Source organism: Budorcas taxicolor, chromosome 12, assembly GCF_023091745.1.
Source record: "Budorcas taxicolor isolate Tak-1 chromosome 12, Takin1.1, whole genome shotgun sequence".
Taxonomy (NCBI): Eukaryota; Metazoa; Chordata; class Mammalia; order Artiodactyla; family Bovidae; genus Budorcas; species Budorcas taxicolor.
Genome location: NC_068921.1, coordinates 16,809,343 through 16,832,552, shown reverse-complemented (window position 1 = coordinate 16,832,552; position 23,210 = coordinate 16,809,343). Strand labels below are relative to the sequence as shown.

Below are 23,210 nucleotides of genomic sequence, written 5' to 3'. Positions count from 1 at the left end.
TTTCATCAAAGGCAGAGTAACGTTTTTTTCTGTTGTGTATATGACACTTGGCTGTTAATTGTCTTCATGTCCACACAACAGTGAACAATACCCATAGAGAACGACTTCCTTTTTCCGGCTTGGTTCATTCTGAAAACCCACCACAGCAAAATTTCTCACCCTCACTTCCCCAAGTGACTTAATACTTCCCCTCGTGGCCAGCCCGCCCCCTTCATTCCCACCATCCTCACATGCCTGAGCCAATGACCAACAGCAACCAGATCCTGGCTTTAAGTGGCCTGGAGATATCTTGGTCAACTTTAATTTTAAAAATATAAATTCTACAAATATAATTTAATTTTAATAATATTTTACATGGTATTTTTAGATAGAAATGTGAAACTCTGCATGCGCATAAAATCTGGGAGTCTATATTTACAGCTAACTTTGAAAGGAGTTCTGCTACCTACCACGTGAGGATGACAATCACTTGAAAACTTAAAATGCTGCAAAACTAGAAACAGAGGGTCATCATTTCAAGTGAATCTTAAACCAGTTCTTGAACACTACACCAATCCATTTCACACCCTCCACAATAAGGGCCATGCTCTGAGAAGGTAAAACTGAACTTCAGAAAACTAAAAGAAAAGGAGGAAACAAAAAGCAGTTCAAAATTCAGGCAAATTGCTGCACCAGCCATTTCGCTGTGCATTTTTGCTGTGCATACCTGCACCATATTTGGCTTCTGCAACTGAACTGGTTTCCCACAATAACAGCCATCAGCCTCCTCTTGAGTATAAATAAACCCTTGCTTAAAATATTCTGGTTTCTGACACCCCTAATGGTTAGCAACCACTACTAATGTCTGTAATTAGATTTCAGAGTACAGTTATTGATAACTTGTCCCTTTCTCAGTTACTTCCTCTCCTTTTTTCTAAGAGCTCTTCAACTCTAAAACGACAAGGCTCTAACAACTATTCCTTAAGTTTCCTCTATAATATTGATCATGTCCTTCCTTCATTCTAAAATGGAGCTAAATGTTCAAAACCAAGGAAGTTTTGAATTTCAACGAGAACTCTGCAACCTGACACCAGCAAGAATATTAATTGGCCAGACACCTCCAGAGGCAACAACATGGATTTGAGGTTTTAAGTATTAAGAGTATAGAGGCCATAGCCTTCTGTAAAACATTGTCGCTGGCAACCAGGGAAATGATCCCTAAGTGGCTGGGAAAGATGTATCAGCACTGAAGAAAATTCTCCCACTTTCGAGAACCATCTTCCATGCAGAATGGACGCCACCTTTCTGCTCTCAAGAAGGTGCGCCTCAGTTACCTGCCTTCTCCTCTCTGCCACTCCACACCAAAACCAAGGAAATACATTTTTCTTTACTTTAACATTTTTCCCTGTTAAAAAGGAAAAGGCTATTGACACTGATTTAAATGAGAACTGGCTGCCCAGATCAACTTATACCCAGGGACACCGAGTTAACAAAACATATTCATAATAAAATTTAAAGTGCTTGAACATCTTTGTTTATCATTTGAAGATGTGAGCCTCTCTATCTATTTCCAGGAATTTTTGAATGTTTGATACAGGTAGACTTGTAGGAATATAAGTCTCTGTACACCCTTTTCTTCCCATGTGTCCTTCTAAGGAAGTGAGCCTTCAGAAAGCTTCCCTCATGACAGTCAATAATAATACAGTTCAACTTAACTGCTCTAATACCCAATAAATCAGCAACATAGCCTCATTCCTAAAAATACTATAAAATCCACTTACTTGACTCAAATACTCAAGACCTCTTACTACTATTTTTCTTAACCCACATTGGAATTCGTTAGACAAAGCATGCTACAAACTTCATTCAACAATTCAATGGACTTTTCTTGGGTGGTTCTTACGGATAAGGCATTGTGCTAGGCAGGACAACTATCATCTTATCTGTATTCGCAATAATCCTATAATAAAGTATCAAATCCCCTTACTTTTCAGACCAGGGGCCCCCCTGTGGCTCAGTGGTAAAGAATCCGCCGGCCAGCGCAGGAGAACAGGAGACACGGGTCTGATCCCTGTGCCAGGAAAACCCCCTGAAAGAGAAAACAGCAACCCACTCCAGTATTCTTGCCTGGAAAATCCCACAGACAGAGCCTGGCAGACTACAGCGTATGGGGTCGCAAGGAGTCACACACGACTGAGCAACTGAGCACACGGGCACACACTTTTCAGACACAAAACTAGGTTGTTCAGAGAATTTAAACCACTTGCTTCAAGCTGTCTAACTAATGAGTCACTCTGTGCTAAGATATGAAATCAGGCAGGTTGGGCTTCAGGTCAACGTCTGTAGTTTTCCCTCAACACAATATAGCCTCTGCTCATTTTACTTTGGAATAAAAAATAAAGGCAAATCACAGCAAAAGAGACACAGATGTAAAGAACAGACTTTTGGACTCTGTGGGAGAAGGCAAGGGTGGGATGATTTGAGAGAATAGCACTGAAACATGTATATTACCATATGTGAAATAGATCACCAGTCCAGGTTTGATGCATGAGACAGGGCGCTCAGGGCTGGTGCACTGGGATGACCCAGAGGGACAGGATGGGGAGGGAGGTGGGAGGGGGGTTCAGGATGGGGAACACGTGTACACCCACGGCTGATTCATGTCAATGTACGGCAAAAACCACTACAGTATTGTAAAGCAATTAGCCTCCAATTAAAATAAATTAATTAAAAAATAATAAAGGCAAACCAAGAAAGCAGTAGGAAAAGGCCTCTGGATTTTAAGCAAGATGGAGTGAGGTGCTAGGCTGGCGATTCAATAACTGGTTTCATATAAAAAGCAATGGAGCAAAGGGTCAAAGATAGTCTCTGAGATTCCAAGCTGGGGGGTGGGGGTCCAGAGAAAAGCCGTAGGAGCATGGCCAGGAACAAGGTTCCAAATACACTGATTTGGGAAAGAAAAGAATAGGCTCAGTTTAACACATGTTCAATTTTGAGGCACTGAAAGGCATCTAAGAAAAACTGGATTTTAGTCAACTGGGAAAATGAGGACTAGTGTTAAAATAAGTCAAAGTGACAGAGAATGTACTGGACACACACACATAAGGCATGAGGTCTGAGAGACAAGATTTAGGGACCAAAGATGGAGTCTTGGGGAATACTAGAGTGTTCTTGCCTGGAGAATCCCAGGGATGGGGGAGCCTGGTGGGCTGCCATCTATGGGGTCGCACAGAGTCGGACACGATTGAAGCGACTTAGCAGCAGCAGCAGCAGCAGCAGCATTTAGGTGAAGGAAGAGAAAGAACATCCAGACACAGGAATAGAGAAGAGACAGAAAGGAGGAGAAGAGTGGGCAAGAAACCATGTGATCAAACCAAAGAAAGAAGATGCTATGGTGTCAAATGTTAAAAGGAATCCAGTTAGTTTTTACACCTACTGAGTGCTGTGCTGCCTGAGTGCACTGATACAATGTGAAATGTACACGAATGCTAAAGTGTAACTCCTACCAAGACAGGCCACATCCCTCTGAGCTGTGATCCCCTACCTCCGACTTGAACGTGGATCAGGTATTTTAAAAGTGTTGGAGCAACCAATATTTCTTCACTGCGTTTAAAAATTTAGTGACTCTTAAAAATTTTACTGGACTATAGCTGCTTTACAATGTTGTATTAGTTTCTGCTGTACAGCAAAGTGAGTCAGCTATACGTTTACATATATTCAGGCTTCCCAAGTGGCTCAGTGGGTGTAGAATCCGCCCGCAGTGCAGGAGACCTGGGTTCAACCCCTGGGTCAGGAAGGCCCCCTGGAGGAGGGCATGGCAATCCACTCCAGCATTCTTGCCTGGAGAATCCCAGGGACAGATGAGCCTGGCAGGTTACAGCCCATAGGGTCGCAAACAGTCGGACACGGCTGAAGTGACAGAACAGCGCAGCACATACATATATCCCCTTTTTGTTGGATTTCCTTCCCATTTAGGTTACCATAGGAGCACTGAGTGGTACCCTGTGTTTCACACAGGTTCTCATTAGTTATCTATTTGATACACAGTTATCAATAGCGACAGCTTAGGGTGAACCATGTTGGATTCGTGACCTCCCAAAGACTGAGCTTCGGGACCAGGGACCAGGCTTGATCACTCAAGAGCTTTTGTGTAGCAGAGTTTTACTAAAGTGAAAAAGGAACACAGAAAGCTTCTGACACAGACATCAGAAGGGGGACGGAGAACGCCCCCTTCACTAGTATCCGCAACGGAGTGGTTTACAATAAATCAAAAGAATGTCTCAAGTTTGTGAAAATGTTATCAGACCCACTCCCACAATTTACATTTTAGGATAACAGGATTAGAATTTAACAGTAGAAAGATCCTACTAGACCCACTCCCATAATATGCATTCTAAAATATCAGGATTAGCCAGCAGGTTTTCAGGAAGGAGAAACTGTCCTCAAGCAGGATACACTGTTGTTGCATAATCCCTAGCACAGAGTTTAAACTGAGCTGTTTGTTGTGGAATCATCAGTTTCAGACTTGAAGAAAAAAAATCACTTTAGGTGAGTCTAAGGAGTAGGCAATGGCACCCCACTCCAGTACTCTTGCCTGGAAAATCCCATGGACGGAGGAGCCTGGTAGGCTGCGATCCATGGGGTCTCTAGGAGTCGGACACGACTGAGCGACTTCCCTTTCACTTTTCACTCTCATGCATTGGAGAAGGAAATGGCAACCCACTCCAGTGTTCTTGCCTGGAGAATCCCAGAGACGGGGGAGCCTATTTTAATAATCATTAATAATAAATAAATACATATTTTAAATGTGCTAAATAAAGAATAAATCAGCCTGGGTGGCAGCTCTGTGAACACACTGTATGTTATAGTGTTTCCCAGGGCCTTTCTCTTCTCTACTCACATTTCATCTTATCTTTCAACACATCCAGTCCATACAGATTCCTTGGCCTCTGAACAAGACATCACTAAGGCATATGCTTTTTAACCTCATTCTCTTTTAGGCATGAGGTCAGTTCCCAAAGAGTTCTCTAGGTGATACAGCATTATGCTAAATCACTGTTTAGAAACAGATGTTCTGAAAAGCACTTTCTAGGAGATGCTCATACACAGACCTCACCAAAGAAGGGGGCTTCCCTATAGCTCAATGCAGGAGACCTGGGTTCAATCCCTGTTGGGAAGATCCCTTGAAGAAGGAAATGGCAAACTACTCCAGTATCCTTGCCTGGGAAATACCATGGACAGAGGAGCCTGGTGGGCTGCAGTCCATGGGGTTGCAAAGAATCGGGCACAACTGAGTGACTAACACTTTCATTTTCACCAAAGAAAGGAGAAGAGTTCTGATAGCATGATACATGGACTTTTCTTAAGTAGGTGTACCTGTTATCATCCAACAGAAGCTTTTCCATAGAATATATTTTTAGGAAATGGTGGTGGCTCAGTGGTAAAGAATCCACCTCCCAATGCAAGAGACGTGGATCCGATCCCTGGGTCTGAAAGATCTCCTGGAGTAGGAAATTGCAACCCACTCCAGTTTTCTTGCCTAGAAACTCTCAAGGACAGAAGAGAGTGGCCAACTACAGTCCATGGGGCTGTAATGAGTCTGACATGACTCAGCGACTAAACAACAACAATGTTCCACTTATACTCTAATGGAGCTAATGGCATTCACTGTGGTTGGAAATAAGTAACTTCTTTTCTCCTAGGGAATTTGGCAGGCAGACTTTCTCTGGTTCTCTTATTCTCTTTTTATGAACAGAAGGACTACACACTCAGTAGAATGGATCAATTTTCTTATATCATTTTCCCATCCCTTTCTGCAAAGGTTTGCCAGTTGCCAAGTGGAGTTTCAGAAAAACACTGCCTGATTTCAGGAGGATAAGGTAGATAAGCTGAGATTACAAGACAACACAGTTCCCAATGATCCAACTCTCAAAAATGACCCAAATCTTCTAGCTATTTGGATCTCACCATTCAGAGAATAAGCATAAGGAAAAAAGCAAGAGAGTTCCAGAAAAACATTTATTTCTGCTTCATTGACTATTCCAAAGCTTTTGACTGTGTGGATCACAATAAACTGTGGAAAATTCTGAAAGAGATGGGCATACCAGACCACCTGACCTGCCTCTTGAGAAACCTGTATGCAGGTCAGGAAGCAACAGTTAGAACTGGACATGGAACAACAGACTGGTTCCAAATAGGGAAAGGAGTATCTCAAGGCTGTATATTGTCACCCTGCTTATTTAACTTCTATGCAGAGTACATCATGAGAAACACTGGGCTGGAAGAAGCACAAGCTGGAATCAAGATTTCCGGGAGAAATATTAATAACTTCAGATATGTAGATGACACCACCCTTATGGCAGAAAGTGAAGAGGAACTAAAAAGCCTCTTGATGAAAGTGAAAGAGGAAAGTGAAAAAGTTGGCTTAAAGCTCAACATTCAGAAAGCTAAGATCATGGCATCTGGTCCCATCACTTCATGGGAAATAGATGGGGAAACAGTGGAAACAGTGTCAGACTTTATTTTGGGGGGCTCCAAAATCACTGCAGATGGTGATTACAGCCATGAAATTAAAAGATGCTTACTCCTTGGAAGGAAAGTTATAACCAACCTAGACAGCATATTCAAAAGCAGAGATATTACTTTGCCAACAAAGGTCCGTCTAGTCAAGGCTATGGTTTTTCCAGTGGTCATGTATGGATGTGAGAGTTGGACTGTGAAGAAAGCTGAGTGCCAAAGAATTGATGCTTTTGAACTGTGGTGTTGGAGAAGACTCTTGAGAGTTCCTTGGACTGCAAGGAGATCCAACCAGTCCATCCTAAAGGAGACCAGTCCTGGGTGTTCATTGGAAGGACTGATGCTGAGACTGAAACTCCAGTACTTTAGCCACCTCATACGAAGAGTTGACTCATTGGAAAAGACCCTGATGCTGGGAGGGATTGGGGGCAGGAGAAGAAGGGGACGACAGAGGATGAGTTGGCTGGATGGCATCACTGACTCGATGCACAAGAGTTGGGTGAACTCCAGGAGTTGGTGATGGACAGGGAAGGCTGGTGTGCTGCAATTCATGGTGTCGCAAAGAGTCAGACACGACTGAGCGACTGAACTGAACTGAATTCAGAGAGGTCATCTCATGGCATCTGTTCTGACAGTCCGTCTGCTCCAGACAGTATAAAGGTATTCCAAGAAATAACAGAGGACGAAATACAAAGCCTTACAGAATAAACTGCCCTCTTCATAATGAGTCCTCCTGAATCCTAAGCACCCAATCCCTCAACTCTTTGTAGATAAAGAACTACAGAATACATATTTATTCTTGACTTTATTTCTCATCCCTGAAAAAAAATGTCATTTGAGACTATTAAATACACTGAAACTCTTGGCTACATTATTTTATCAACATTTCTCCTTCCTAAGTTCTTAGAGCACAAGCATTCCTTTCAGAAATAGGATAATATTTTTAACATCATATTCTGCAATGTTTCTAGCCACTACAGCATACGTTTTATTGCTTTTGAACATAAAGTGATGCATTTAGATCTGGATTGGGAACCCAAGGAAACCAATACTGTGTCTCTTTTTCTCAAAAACAACTCTTACAAAAACTGTATTTGTCCAGTTACTGTAATTGTTACTACAAGCAAGTAAGAATGCAAAGAGAACCAAAGCAGAACCCTGGCTTGGCCACTAGACCTCCACACTGCAGTCAAAACCTACTTCCTTCAAGCCCTAATTTCAGGGACGAAGGCATGAGGATGCTGACAAGATTTTTTAAAAAGGGGGTGGGGGGGTGGGGCAGAGTTCAACAAAGACAAGATTGAAGATTAGGAAGTCAAATTGTCACAAACTTCAATATAAAGCCAAAAGGAACAAGACTAGTTCTCATCAAGTTTTATAATTTAAAAAAAAAAAAGTCAAAGAAATTCAGCACCATAGAGTCCTTCACAAATGAATGAGGAGCGTTCCAAAAGTACATTCCTGAGTCTAATTTGTTCATAAAATCAATAAAGTTAGCCTGGGTACCCAGCTAACACAATTGGCTATATGGTACTGCATTGTAATAGGCTTGCAATGCCTTTCACATAAATAATGCATAAAAACCAAACACAAAAAAGAAAACATTTTCAATCTTATCGTACAGGCCCTTGAAAAGTACAGTAGTAGAGTACAACAGCTGGCATACGGGGGCTGGCATCGAGTAAACAGGAAGGAAGAGCTAGGGACTAGAGGAAGGGGAGGAGGCGGGAGATGGTACTACTGTACCCTACACAGTACTGTGGAGTGCACAAAACTGCAGCCATCTGTAGAGGATGCAGGCACATGACAACGTGCACCAGACACACAACTGATTCACGGGACTGAGCACCAGACACACAACCGATTCATAGGACTGAACACGCGAACCCAAGTTCGCATACTTGAAAGTTAGTGACTTGAAGTTTTGCAGGCAGGGAACTTACTGTATCGATTTGTTTTTAGGCAACCAACAAAGTATCCCACTGGAAGCAGAAGAAAGTGCATCAGATTTCACTAATGAGTCAAGTGCACAGTTCTTAGGCCATGCATCTCAATTGCTAAGACTCTTTTCCATTAAGGAATCTCATGATACTACCATTTTTCCTGCTTTCACACTTTACCGCACTTTCACTCTCGATATGTTAAAGGCATAGTCATGCTTAAAAAATATTACCCAAATATAAAGAAATGAGAACTAACAAAGAGACTAAAAATGTGACAGAATGAGAGGTCTGACATATAACCAACAGGGAATACACTAAAAAAACAGAAGTAACAGAGAAATAGAGGAAGGTGCAGTATTTAAAAAGGTAATAACTAATTGTTTTTAGAATTATGAAAGACATGAATCTTTAGACTTAGGAAGCAAAATTAAGTGTACAGTCAGATAAATCTAAATAATATATCTCTGTACATATCACAGCATAAAGTGCAGAAGCACCAAAGACAGATATGAGAAGAAATCAAATGAAAAAATATAGATTTTCTACAAACGTAAAACAGAGGCCAGAAAATCTAATATCTTTGAAACACAATAGAAAAGAGCTGTCAACTTAAAACTTTATATTAATACAAATGAAAATTTTATACAAATAGTTGAATCTTAAAAATGAGTAAAGAAAGTCATTTCAGAAAAAGGCTGCACTTATATACTCTCCCTGAATGCACTACTGAAGAATGCAGGCTATAAAAGAGCAAACCCCTAAAATAAGTGAGGTGCAAAAGCAACAGTAAGTTACACTTAGTGGATTTACTAGAATCCAGTCCACAACACTTAGCATACATTCTTTCCAAGTTCATGTGGAATATTTACAAAATTAACTATGCATGGGCTATAGAGCAAATATCAACCAACCTAAAGAAACAATGTCAAACAAAACATCCTCCAAATGTACTGCAACTGAAAATCAATTTTAAAAGACAACTATTAAAATCTATTCTATAGAAAACTCATGGGTCAAAAACGAAATACAGGAAATCAGAAATGATTAAGGAGTGATTTTTTTAAATACTATATATCAAAATTTCTAGGAATCACCTAAACTTGAGTGCTAAAACACTAAAAACATAGAAACCCAGGGCCTTAAATGCTCCTATATGAAAAGAACAATAACTGGAAGCTCCTAAATTAAAAAAAGACTAAAACTATTAGAAAGTAGACCAAAGGAAATATGACAGTATCAGAAATTCATGGAAAAGAAAATATCAATAGAGTTATTGAAATTTTAAAACATACACAAAAAACAGACTTCTGAAAAAAAATAAAAAGGGAAAAAGGCACAAATTTATAGGCATTAAAAATTTTTAAAGCATGGATAGAGTAGCATGAATATTTTTAATTCCCTTATTTAAATATTTAGGTTGGCCTACTGGAAAATTCTCTAACTATGTGTTTTAATTCATAAACTATGTTTACAGTTCTGAAATGGTCCAAAGGGCATGGAATGCAGCAGAGCAAACAAGATGAGAACAGGAAAGTGCTGAGCAAACAGTGAAGGCCACAGAAATAAGCTTCCCTAATGCCCACGATTCTTATTTATGAAATAACGTGTTTTAGGGATGCATCACTTTCCTATTTCCTATCTCAAGTAAAGAGTTGTTGAAGGGCTCAAATATGACAGTGTAACAGCTCAATCATGTTTAGCTATTAAGAAGTGATGAGGCGGAGGTGATGACAATGGTGAAAATTTTTTCATCTACTACACCTGTTATAAAACTTGGTAAACTGTAACATTCTTGGAAGAACTATAAGCTTGTTGTTGATGAAACGGCAATGTTTCAAAGAGCTTTGGTCCATCTGATGAGAAATAGAAATGTAATCTGCAGCATGTTCATTTGGGGCTAACAGAAAAAACGTTGAGAATGAACATAAACAAGAAAATTTATACAGGGCATTGGGAGAGAGTGTTCATCCTATTTTCAGAAAGCAAATCTGCAGCACAAAGATCTTAAAGATTTTATTAAGATCAGAAGCAGAACTGAAAACAAACCCAACAAATTCTGACAGCAGTCTAGCTAGCATAAGCCATAATGCCCCTTTTGTGTTCCTCTGTTCTTTTTTTTAATACAAACACTGATCTAAAACCACGTCTGTGAGCAGGTGATATGTAGAATGGAAAAATCCCTTTTGGAAGTCTTGCCAAGCTTAGGCTATACTAACAGGAATGGAGTCTGATAAGAAATACCTATTATGAACATATTCACATTTAATAAAGCCCTTCAACTACCAATGCTAATAACTTTCCCAGCACAATAATTTATAAATATGAACTAAAAATTTTAAGGGCTATTGCCTCAAGGTTCCACCTTAAAAACAAATGCCCAGAAAACACATTAGAAAAGGCAAGGCTTAAACCCCAAGTTGCTGCTCCTGCGATGGGTGCCTCTGATGACCACTTTCTTTTTTTTTTTTGAATTTACTTATTTTTTTTTAAATTTTAAAATCTTTAATTCTTACATGTGTTCCCAAACATGAACCCCCCTCCCACCTCCCTCCCCATAACATCTCTGTGGGTCATCCCCATGCACCAGCCCCCCTCCAGCAGTCTATGGAAAACATTTTCAAATTTTAAGATGATACTTCCAAATTCCAACATGGTTCATTGTATTTTGGTGTCTTCCTGCTGATCAGTCATTTCACAAAGCACAACCCAGTTACCAAAGGCCAGTTCCAAATACGTGTGTGTGTGTGTGTGTGTGTGTACCCAAAGGTGTGTATATATATATATATATATATATATATACCTAAAACTGTGTGTATATATATATATAAAAGTGTATATATATATACCTAAATATTCCCCTTTCCCCTTTGAACCAGATATGATTTTCATAAAAGAAAGAGCAATACAAGTCTGAATGAGAAAAGCTCCTATGATCTTCATAAAAGAAAGAGTGATACAAGCTTGAATGAGCAAAACTTCTCTCCTTTTTTCCAGTTTAAGAAGACATCACCCATTTTCTCTGTTTCTAGAAAGACAAAAATACTATCCTGTAATTGAGAGTTTCTTCAGGAAGGTCAATGCAAGGAGAAGCTGTATTTCTCAGGGATAAAATTAAGATTCTTAGAAACAATGAAATTAGTTTTTGTTCATAACAAAAATTATAAAATCTATGCTTTCTAAGGCAAACCTAGCATGCAGGACGCTTCCCCCAAGTCCTTCAGATAGAGAGCTACAGTCTGAGGATTAAAGATTATTCTCCAAATGAGCCCCCAAAGGAATGTGGGGATACAGGTTATATACAGCCATCAGGAAGCTGGCTCTTTCTGCACATTGTTTAACAGCCAAAAAGGATGCCAGGCTTCAGAAAAAATAGCCAAAAAAGATTCCTTGTACGGTGTGATAACATTCTGCTCAAGAGACGGCCCCCTTCTTTACAAGTAATACCTAAGATGCTGACAGAGAAAAGGGCTTCTAATGAATAAAGCAGTTCCTGGCTCTGCATTTCACCCCAGAAAAGTAAAACCACTAACCAAGAGTTCTGGAAACACTATGATCAAATTCTGCGCCTTTTGGGGGCAGCTTCTGTTCCCCCAAATCTCTGAGATGAAACTTTGAAGCTAAGCTCCCTATTCTTAGTTTCATTCACAACACCCAGACACTTGCCAAAAGCTTTTCTGCTCTGCGTTCTTCTAAAAACTTTCTAAGGTACATTTTCTTCATGAGTCTCATCAACAACAACCTCTCCAACTGCTTAAAATAGGTTTTACACTTTGTGAGGTCTTCCCGTGTAAACCAGGTTCAAAGTGTTTGTTCCGATATAGGAACAAGTCTTGCTTAATCACTTATATTGTTCTTGGCCACATTTCTTGGATTAAGACACTTTCTAACAGGAAAACACACAGTGGCACATATATTAAATCAACATACCCTTTTGTTGTAAACACCAAGAAGAAAAGATTACAAGCCCAGTTTCTTCAAAGGCGCACTACATAAACAGCAATAAAGTAATGTTTTCCACAAACAGGACATTTCTACGGCGAGAGCAAAAATAGGAAACACTGAAGTGTTTTTAACTGTGTTTTACAATAAAGGTTTTCTTTCCATGTACTAATTAAACCCATCTCTAGTCTAAGATGGGAATTGGGTTGCTGGCACCAAACAGCCATTTGACATTTAAAGATAATGCCGCTGAGAGAGCCTACCAGCCAAGAAGCTACAGACGCAGTGACACACCACCACCATCACCTCTACTGGCTTCATCACAACGCCATCAAATATTTATGACTGTTTACTCGGCTGGAATATGCAATGCATCCCAGAGGGTGTCATCAATTTTGAATGGTTCCCATACGTTCAAAGTGGCTTCACAGGACATGTCTCTTGTTTTGGAACACACACAAATCAGCAGTTTCTCCATGTGATTTATTTTAAAAAAGAAAACAATTAAAAAATACAGTGAGACCATGTCTAATGTTATGCACAGAAACATGAAATCTGTGGAATTTGAAAAGCAGTTTCTCTGCCTTATTTTCTCAAGCAGCTCTTTCTTTCTAGTTAGTAAGAGGAAAAATCCTAAGTGTACTATGGAAAAGAAAGTGTTTGGGGTATTTATGGATATAGTTTGCTGGCTTGCCTATCCGTTAAAGGTATTTCAGACCGTGCTATATCTGACCCAGTCTACACTGTGCACTCAAAAGTAATTTACAGGATTTTCTTAATTTTCTGAAATGTATACTGACTTCCCCAACACATCTAAATTAGTTACAGTTTAGATTAAACACTTGATTTGATTAAATGCTTCTCTCTAGAAGATATCTTTTCAGATGCCATATGATACCACTTACATGTAGACTCTAAAACTAGTGAACATAATGAAAAAGAAACAGATTCACAGATATGGAAAACAAGCCAGAGGTTACCTGTGGACGAGGGCATGGGGAGGGGCAATGCGGGGCTAGGAGATGAACAGGCAGCAGCTACTGGGCTGGCCAAAAGGTTCGTTCAGGTTCTTCTTACGGGAAAACCCAAACGAACTTCTTGGCCCACCCAATATTATGTATAAAATAAATAAGCATGACTTCCCCAGTGGTCCAGTGGTTGAGACTCCAAGCTCCCAATGCAGGGGGCCTGGGTTCTATCCCTAGTCAGGGAACTAGATCTCAGATGCCTAAGAACCTGCACATGGCAACAAAGATCCCGTATGCCGCAACCAAGACCCAGCACAGCCAAATAAACAGAGTTTAGAAAATAAAAAAGCTATGAGGATATATTGTACCATACAAGGAATATAGCCAATATTTTATAATAACTATAAATGGAGCACAACCTTTAAAAATTGTGACTCACTGTGTTGTACACATGTAACATCTAATACTGTACATCAACTATACTTCAAATAAAAAGTAATCACTCGATTAGATGGACTATTGAAAAAGAGCTTTTTTCATTGGCATAATATCCAATTTGTAATTATCTCACACACATACACACACAAAACCTGGACTGAAAGGGGATCGGCAGCTCTCCTACAAAGCAGTACTTTTTGCAGCATCCTGAGCATCTTGCCTCTTCTCCTAGGAAGTGGATTGGCAGCTTCTCTCTGAAGGCCAGGAGTCAACAGAATTCTACCATGCCTCTTTACCACACCCATTCATTTTATTTTGTTGACTTAAGTTTTCATGAGAAAGACACGAAGAGGCCACAGTGCCCAACCCTGGTTGTTGTGAAGGGGACATCTGTCATGATCACAGACAAGCACAACATTCTAAATTCCTTCTGGTTACCAGCTGCCTTCAGAGTGGGGGTGGTGGTGGCTGGGAGTGGAGATGGTAGCTTGAAGACAGGAAGAACTCACACAGACAACACTACTATCATGGGATGTTATTACTCAACATCTCTTGGAAGACTTACAATTTAACTAGATGCCACTGGCATTTCCTAGATATTATTGTATTACACATTTATAGATAAATAGATGTGACAGTCACCCACCATTTCAGAAGCTACCAATAAACCATTTAGGCAAAGTTAACATTCTACCTCAAATCTCTCCCACAAAGAAAAAACTCAGTTCCAAAGGTCTTATTCCTATAATTTTCATTTCAAAAACCTAATAATCAAACAGGAGTTAAAGGCCTTATAAATGAACAGAAAAGATGACCATCTCCTGCTCACCTTAAAAACTGCTAAATAGTGTTGCTATTTCAGGTTACATTCTTAAAGTAAACGTGACAGAAATCACCAAAGAAAACCACATATATATATATATATATATATCTCACCAGACTTTCAAAGATTTTAGAGGAGACACATACATTTTTCTATACACCTTGACATATTCAGAGTATCTCTGAAAAGTAAGAGATATATTTTTCTTAATTTCCTCCATTTATTTATCAATTCCTTTGAAGAGTTATGATTCAACACTACAGAATACGTCTTAAAAGATGGTAATATTAAATTAGGAAATGTGAGCAAAGAAAACCAAAACAAAATTAAAATAACCTATATAAATGATTCCTGGGTTGGAAAGATCCCCTGGAGAAGGAAATGGCAACCCACTCCAGTATTCTTGGCTGGAGAATCCCATGGACAGAGGAGCCTGGTGGGCTACAGTCTATGGGGTTGTAAGAGTCGGACACGACTTAGTGACTAAACCACCACCATATAAATGGGACCAAAAATAGAGAAATTAAATCAAATGAGAAATGAGACCATTATAAGAAGAAAACAAAGTTTAAAAAGTTGGGTGCTTAATGACCCCTTTACTTCTTTCCTTTCTTTTACCTAGAAATACATCACAAAACTCTGTTTACAATATGCCAAACACAACTTCAACCGTTAACAATTCCAATAAATTCTCTCTGTTCTTAATTGAAAGACTCCTGAGATTCATATTCCAATATAGTCTTTCTACCATCTGAGAACAGTAACATTATTCTGCCTTCAACTAGCCTCAACATAAAAATCATCCTATCAAAAACAATTTTATTACTGCTTTTAAAGCAAAATATAAATGCTGAGATTAGATTCCCTAGTATTTGTAGAATTTTATAGTTTATATCATGCCAGAAGAAATATGTCATCTGTTACCCCAAGGTTCTCAGTGTATATATATTTAATACTGTACAACAATGCAAAGTTAAATCTATTTACTTGTTGCAAGCAGGCTGCTGGAGGTGAAAGTATCAGGGGTAGCTAAGTAAAATAAACAGACCAACTACATATGCTCTTGGGTTATTTCCCCTATGTGGGCTGGGACTAGAAGACAGATGTTTTAGGGAGATAATAAGCCATATCTATAGACATCACTATGCTGGCTCCATCAGGCAATTCCAGGTAATTAATATTCTGCTGCAGCAGAAATGGTATGAATGGTTCTTATACAAGAAAACTCAAATGAACTAGAAACCTGGAAAATATGAAAGTTGGCTCTGTTGAGCTTCTAGTAGTAATAATAATAATAGCCTACATCTTATTTACCAAAAATGAAATAAAGGCCACTTAAAAACATGACTAGGATTTATTTTTCACTCCCAAGGGAAAAGATATACAGTCCTAATGAAATGCAAAGGAAACCCGTTTTTGACAACAAAGAAAGCTGCAGAATACTTCTAACTAACTACCAGTGGTAAACCAAACCAAACAAACAAATAAAAACTCTAAAATATAAGTGACATTATTCTCGATCATAAATTAATACTATACCTGGTTTACTGAGAATCTTGCTCCTTGAAGGTTGCCATATTTGTTACACAGCACCAACCCTGCTAGTCAGGTTCTATCCTTTCCACAGTAAGATAACACAACTGACAAGAGTGATGGCTACTCAGGCTTGAACTCTGCAACTTTGTTTTAATAGTAGGGACAGACTTGATAAAACAGCTCCCCCTCTCCTGATATCCAGATGTGAGCCAGGATTTGAGTATCAAGGAGTCAAAATCAGGCCAGAAAAGCTGACAGTCACAGCAGTGGAAGTCTAAAAGCTAGGCCTTAAAACTCTTAGTTTTTGTAACTTCAGGGCTACTCAGTACATGAATAGGTTACATTGTGTTGTGCTTAATCAGAGAGTCGGTACAGACCACTGATCCAGACTCAGCAAACACTGACCTAATTTAATGGGCTAAAGACAGCAAAGTCAGATCTTGCAAGAGTGGCTCAATGTTCCTCCTCAACCTTCTCTAGTGACCTAAGGTGAACAGGTTCAGTCACCTCTGGGTAGCAAATCCAATGGTTCCAATTACCTCCAGAACCAGGAAGGCCCTAATTTGCCTCAACCATCAATCCTTTCTCACTTCCTTCAGCCTTCCTCCTCCAAAATCTACGTCAATATCTGAAGAAAACAGACCAACAACCTTCCAAGTATCAAACAGACAAAAAGTATAAATCATGCTGTATCAATTATCTTAAGAAGCCAAAACATCTTGCCCTATTGACATTGAGAAGTCGAGCACCAAAAACAATATTAACGGCACTACAAACGTATTCTAAAAGATATTTCTTCAATAATCTTCATGTGATTTATTTCAAAGGGTGATCACAAACGATCAGAGAGAAAAAAATTGACAGAAATGCAAGTGATCTTTTTTCTTCTTTAATTAAATTTGGTTACCTAAAAGGTGTCAACCTACCTTAAATTTAAGTAAGTCAGCATCTGTAGATTAATGATGGCCTCCGGAATGACTCTGATACAATTATGGTACAGATTAAGAATTTCCAGTGATACAAAATGGCACAATTCCATCGGAACTTCAACCAGTCTGTTTTTAGATAAATCTAAGAGAAAAGGAAAGAATATTTTGTCAATAAATCTTCAACATAATCCAATACAATCTTATCAACTATCAATACCTTTAACACATTTTAAAATAAATATTATAATCTAAATTCAGATCAGCATTATTTTTTGTACCACTGTTCCTACAGAGTTGTGATTCCCATTTCCTAGCATTATAGCCCCATTCATACGGAAAAACAAAAATACTACTGAAAGTTCTAGCTGTCTATATCAGTTTGTAAATTCAGGCCAGGTACAGGGTAACTGAATCAATATTTACTTTTTTCTCCATCTGAAAATGGTTTCTCCCCCAGATGAGTATGTAAATCGAATCCTTTAATATATCTGAATACACACGTTTGCCTTAATATTTCAAATATTTAATTCAATTTTGCATTCATAACATATTGTCTCTCAGACCTTGTCTTTTAATCCTTTCCCAAACAAACACATAGTAGATACTAAGCAAGTATTTCATTCACCAGAATTACTAAATACCTGCAATGTATTAGACAACCCTGTTGTCTGTTAAGGATGGATACCGTGTCTGCTGTATGATCTGCGGTAAAACTGGCCCCCTTGGCCAAGTGTGCCGAAGACAGTAGCAACGGGGACTTCTCTGGTGGCCCACTAGCTAAGACCGTGCACTCCCAACGCCGGGGGCCCGGGTTCCATCCCTGGTCAGGGACCGAGATCCCACAAGCCGCAACTGAGAGCTCACATGCTGAACTAAGAGTCCATGAAGCCAAACAAACAAATGAATAAATAAAGAAAGTTTAAAATAAAGAGCAATAACAGTCTACACAGTAATATAAGCATACAACTGACAGCATCACCATCTCAACAATAAAAATATGCAATAGTCCTTAGCGTCCAAATCTAGGAATGGTGTGCATGACTGTAAAACGCCATAAAGCACTGAATACAAACAAGAGCTGCCACTCTGGAAAACAGTGACTCAACAGTAACAAATCACCTTGCCCTCAGTTAGGCAGGACTTCATCAGTATGAGCTGAAGATGTTCAGTAAATAATATTTCAGATTTACTTAAGGAGTCACACTACCTGTTGTGCATACTAATGAAACACAAATCAAAAACCTACCTCCCCAACTGACCTTCCAATAGATAAACACATAAATAAATAAAAGCAGGTTAGATGCCTTCAGAGGAAGAATTCTGGGAAAATTTTAAGGGACAATTCTGATCATATTTAAACCATTTCAAACCATGTGATCGGAAGGAAAGTTTTCAAATTCTTATTTAAATAGTAACAGATGATACTGATATCATCATCTAACAAAAAAGTACACAACAAGGAAACTATATATGAATCTCCTTTCTAAATACATGTGTGAATCTAAATTTAAAATGAATCAACAGAATTAAACACTTAGCTAAAAAGATTAACATACTAGGATCAAATGGGATTCATCCTAGAAATGTAAGTATTTTCTAAATTATTTAAACACGTCATCAAATAAAGAGTGAAACATGCAGTGGTATAGGATCATCTCTCCTCTTAACGTCTTTCTTTCCCTTCTCCTATGAGTCACATTACAATAAACATCTTTAAGGTCTCTGAGAGTTTCAATAGGAAAGTCACATGCAAAACCATTAGCTGTCCAGGATCTGGCCTACAGGATCACCCCAATCCTTTAACTGAGCTATTTTGGATTTTTCCAGTTTTTTCTTTTGAGAGTATTATTGATTATAAATAAAGGTATAAGGTGTTAACAGTGGGCACATGAATGCCCAGCCTGCAATGAACAGACCAAATGAACAGACCTCCATGTCCAATGAGTTAGTGAGAATTTACCTATGTAACACACCCTTATCATCCTGGGTTTGGGTTCCAGTCTCTGCGTACAAAGGGAGGAAATAACAAAACCTACATGGAGCTTAGACTCTTTCAATCCCTATAGAGAAACAGTTGCCTAGGTTAAATTAAAACAAAACTGAAATACAGAAAAATCACAAGTTTTCCTTTCCTGTTTGTTTCGATTCACTATTCAGATGATAAATTATTGACGGATTCATCAACATTTACTAAGTACATGGTTTCTGTAGAAGAGAAAAACACAGAGGACTACTTTTTTTTAAAGTTTATAATTTGATAGATAAAAGGAGGCAAACCCTCAACCATAAGGTAAAAGGTTCCTACTGGGCTTTAAAAAAAAAAGATAGAAATGAAGAGGCAAAAGCCAGGTGGGTATTTGTTATCGCCCCTTGAGCACTCCCACTGAGCCAGACACCGTATCTGGAGCTTTGCATCTAGTAACTCATTTAAACAAATGGAAGGAGCACCACCAACCTACAGATAAGTAAACTAGGCTCAGAAAGCTTCTGTGACTTGCCCAAAGCCACAGAAATCAGTAACCACATTCACAGCTAAGTATATCTAACTCCAAGGCTGACCAAGTTCCCCACAAGAGCCCACCCTTGCTCCTTGGAGTAATGGCCAGATCATGTAGCCCACAGCTAGATTATTAGGAAGATATGGCGATTAAATCTTCACTGCATTTTCATTTGTCCAAAATACAATAAAAATCAAGTCAACAGGTCCTGTGTAAAAACCCAGAGGACAAGAAAGTCAGAAACATTACATTCAAAAAAGAAAGTACTAAAAACAACGGCACCTGATGGACTAAACTCTGGAAGTGGTTACAGGAAACTTGCTAAGGAGAAACTGGCTTAAACTGCCAGTTATCCTAATCTTACATAAGCACTCTGTTTCACTGAAGAGTTAGAATGAGTTTTCAAATACGTCACTTATTTTTTCCTACTTGGGTCTGAATATCATCTAATTCTCAACTAACTTTCTTATTGGAAGAAAGAGGGTATCAAAAAAAAAAAAAAAAAGGAACAGGTTTGCTTTCCTATGATTTACTGAGGCTCCTGCAGACATTATTTTGTACCCTTGGACATCCACTAACTCACCATGGCAAAGATGCCCAGAAAGGCTAGGAAAGTCAGCCTGGATTAAGACATTTTGACTTTGATAATCCAGAGTGGATAACCCAATTATAAACAATGAGGAAAAATGTCTCACAAAATTTGTTCAAAAATTTTCCTGTCATCTGAAAACAAAGAAATAAAATATGGTTGGATCCCTCTTTAAAAACAAAACAAAGTGGAGAAGGAAATGGCAACCCACTCCAGTGTTCTTGCCTGGAGAATCCCAGGGACGGGGGAGCCTAGCGGGCTGCCGTCTATGGGGTCACACAGAGTCGGACACGACCGAAGCGACTTAGCAGCAGCAGCAGCAGCAGCAGCACAGCGCTTCTGACCACGCCCCTCCGTAGCCCGCCCCAGGGATTTCCATGGCGATGGTTTTCTCTGACACCATACTGGCTAAGAAAAGGAGATGCTGCCTCATTACTGCCAGGCTGTGTCATTCTTTCAAAGGTTGTGCCCTGCCCCTTTCCCTCCCGGAAAACACTGAGCCCACTTGCTACAACCGCTGAAGCCATGTGCCTAGAGCCCGCGCTCTGCAACAAGAGAAGCCCCCGTGGTGGGAAACCCGTGCAGTGCAACTGGAGAATAGCCCCCACTTGCTGCAACTACAGAAAGCCCACATGCAGCAGCGAAGACTCACCACAGCCAAAAAATGAATAATGAATGTTTGTATTTGTGTGTCTATTCTGAAGGAGATCAGCCCTGGGATTTCTTCGGAAGGAATGATGCTAAAGCTGAAACTCCAGTACTTTGGCCACCTCATGCGAAGAGTTGACTCATTGGAAAAGACTCTGATGCTGGGAGGGATTGGGGGCAGGAGGAGAAGGGGACGACAGAGGATGAGATGGCTGGATGGCATTACCGACTCAATGGACGTGAGTCTGAGTGAATTCCGGGAGGTGGTGATGGACAGGAACGCCTGGCGTGCTGTGATTCATGGGGTCGCAAAGAGTTGGACACGACTGAGCAACTGAACTGAACTGAACTGTGTGTGTATATATTCTTATTCAGATTCTTTTCCATTAAAGGTTGTTGAATATAAAAAAAATAAAAATAAAAAATAAAAACAAAACAAAGAACCAAAAACAAACAAACAAAAACAGAACACACAAGAAGGAAGAAGAGAAAGAAATCCAGGATTTAGCTGTAATGAAAGTCATGAGCAGAGAGTTCAGAGTGCCCGCACAGACATGAGTGTCTCTAACTGGGACTCTTAGAGGGCAGATCCTTGCTGGAGGCAGAGAGAAACGAAGCAGGAGCCAGGCAGTTGTAGTAATAATTACAGACAGACGGGAAGAATAAGAGTTCACAGATAACAGGCAAGAGTTAAGAATGCAATTTGTATCTTTATTTTGAAATACAACCCAATCCAGCTTGGGCAAATGAATCAGGGGCTGTGAAAAGTCCAGTAACTTCTGAATGACAGAATATGTCAGTTCTTAAACTCGAGATAAACAGGGATGAAGAATTTGTGTTTATTTTTCCTGTGTGCTGCTCTAATTCTGTAATAAATACATGGAGCTATGAATGAAGCCACTTATGAAATCTTTTCCTAAATAAAATATCTTCCTAGTATATCTCAACCACGTTAGTATACTGGGATCACTTAGAAAGAAGGTTTTTAAAAATCCTGAAGCCTGAGGTCCATGGCCAGAAGTATCGGGGTGTGATTCAGTCATCCCTGGATGGCTAGTTGATCCCCACTATCCCTTTATTTTCAGACTTTGTTTTCTTGGGCTCCAAAATCACTGCAGATGATGACTGCAGCCATTAAATTAAAAGACGCTTGCTCCTTGGAAGAAAAGCTATGAAAAACCTAGACAGCGTAATAAAAAGCAGAGACATTATTTTGCCAACAAAAGTCCGTCTAGTCAAAGCTATGGTTTTTCCAGTAGTCACATATGGATGTGAGAGCTGGACCATAAAGAAAGCTGAGCACCAAAGAACTGATGCTTTTGAACTGTGGAGTTGGAGAAGACTCTTGACAGTCCCTTGGACTGCAAGGAGATCAAACAGTCAATCCTAAAGGAAATCAACCCTGAGTATTCACTGGAAGGACTGATGCTGAAGCTGAAGCTCCAATACTTTGGCCACTTGATGCAAGAGCCGACTCATTAGAAAAGACCCTGACTCTGGGAAAGACTGAAGGCAGAAGGGGATGAGAGAGGAGATGGTTGGATGGCATCACTGACTTGATGGACATGAGTTTGAGCAAGCTCCAGGAGATGGTGAAGGACAGGGAAGCCTGGCGTGCTGCAGTCCATGGGGTCACGAAGAGTCAGACATGACTGAACGACTGAACAACCATAATCCCAAGGGAAACGCAGGTGATTCACCCTCTCAGCTTCCTATCTAAACCAAGACCCACCAACAGGTGGCGCTCTTCTAGGGGCAAGTGGTTGGGTCTGGGAAGAGTTTGATTTAGACAACAGCCTTGGGAAAGAAAACCACACCAATTCAGTTTGATTAGATTCTTAGTCTAAATTCCAGCTCAACTAGTTCCAGATACGATTGGAGTGACAAAAATCTGATCTGCAGTGGAGTTTTACATATCATCAGTTGGCTATGATCATAGAAAATTAGGTTTTTTTCCTTGTTGAATCTTCACCATAACCTAGGAAAGCAGGTGCAATGATCACTCCCCAGTATGTGTGGATACTGAGGCCCAGAAAGGTTATGTAATTTGCCTCGGGACACAGAGCTAATAAGTGGCATAGGCAAGAACTAAACCAGTAGGCAGGACACCAAAGCCCTGTTTTCAAACATCATTGATTCAGCCTCGTAGAACTGCAGCTAGGGAAGGTCAGTTGTTCTTGTGGGGTATCTCTAATTTTAAAAATAATAATAATAACAGATCCATTTTCTTCTTTAAAAAAAAAAATCCATTTCTGATACCTGGAGAGGAGCCACGAAATGATATCAAAGCTCTGGACTAGAAGCAAGTGATCTTTGACCAGGTCCTAATATCTTCTCCAGTGAGATGAGCCTGTGTATCAAGGCCTGGTTGCCCATCCCGAGCTGGATTCAGTCCGTCCTTGCT

At 39.6% G+C, this 23,210-nt stretch overlaps 1 protein-coding gene across 2 annotated transcripts in view; it reads right to left on the bottom strand.

The window, feature by feature from the left end:
- Nucleotides 1-23,210, bottom strand: part of LRCH1 (leucine rich repeats and calponin homology domain containing 1) — a 215,353-nt gene that overhangs the window by 87,908 nt on the left and 104,235 nt on the right. For both annotated transcript variants that reach the window (XM_052649958.1, XM_052649957.1), the window contains exon 2: nt 17,069-17,213. In XM_052649958.1, the coding sequence (XP_052505918.1) occupies nt 17,069-17,213 (145 nt within the window). The remainder of the gene's footprint in view (nt 1-17,068; nt 17,214-23,210) is intronic.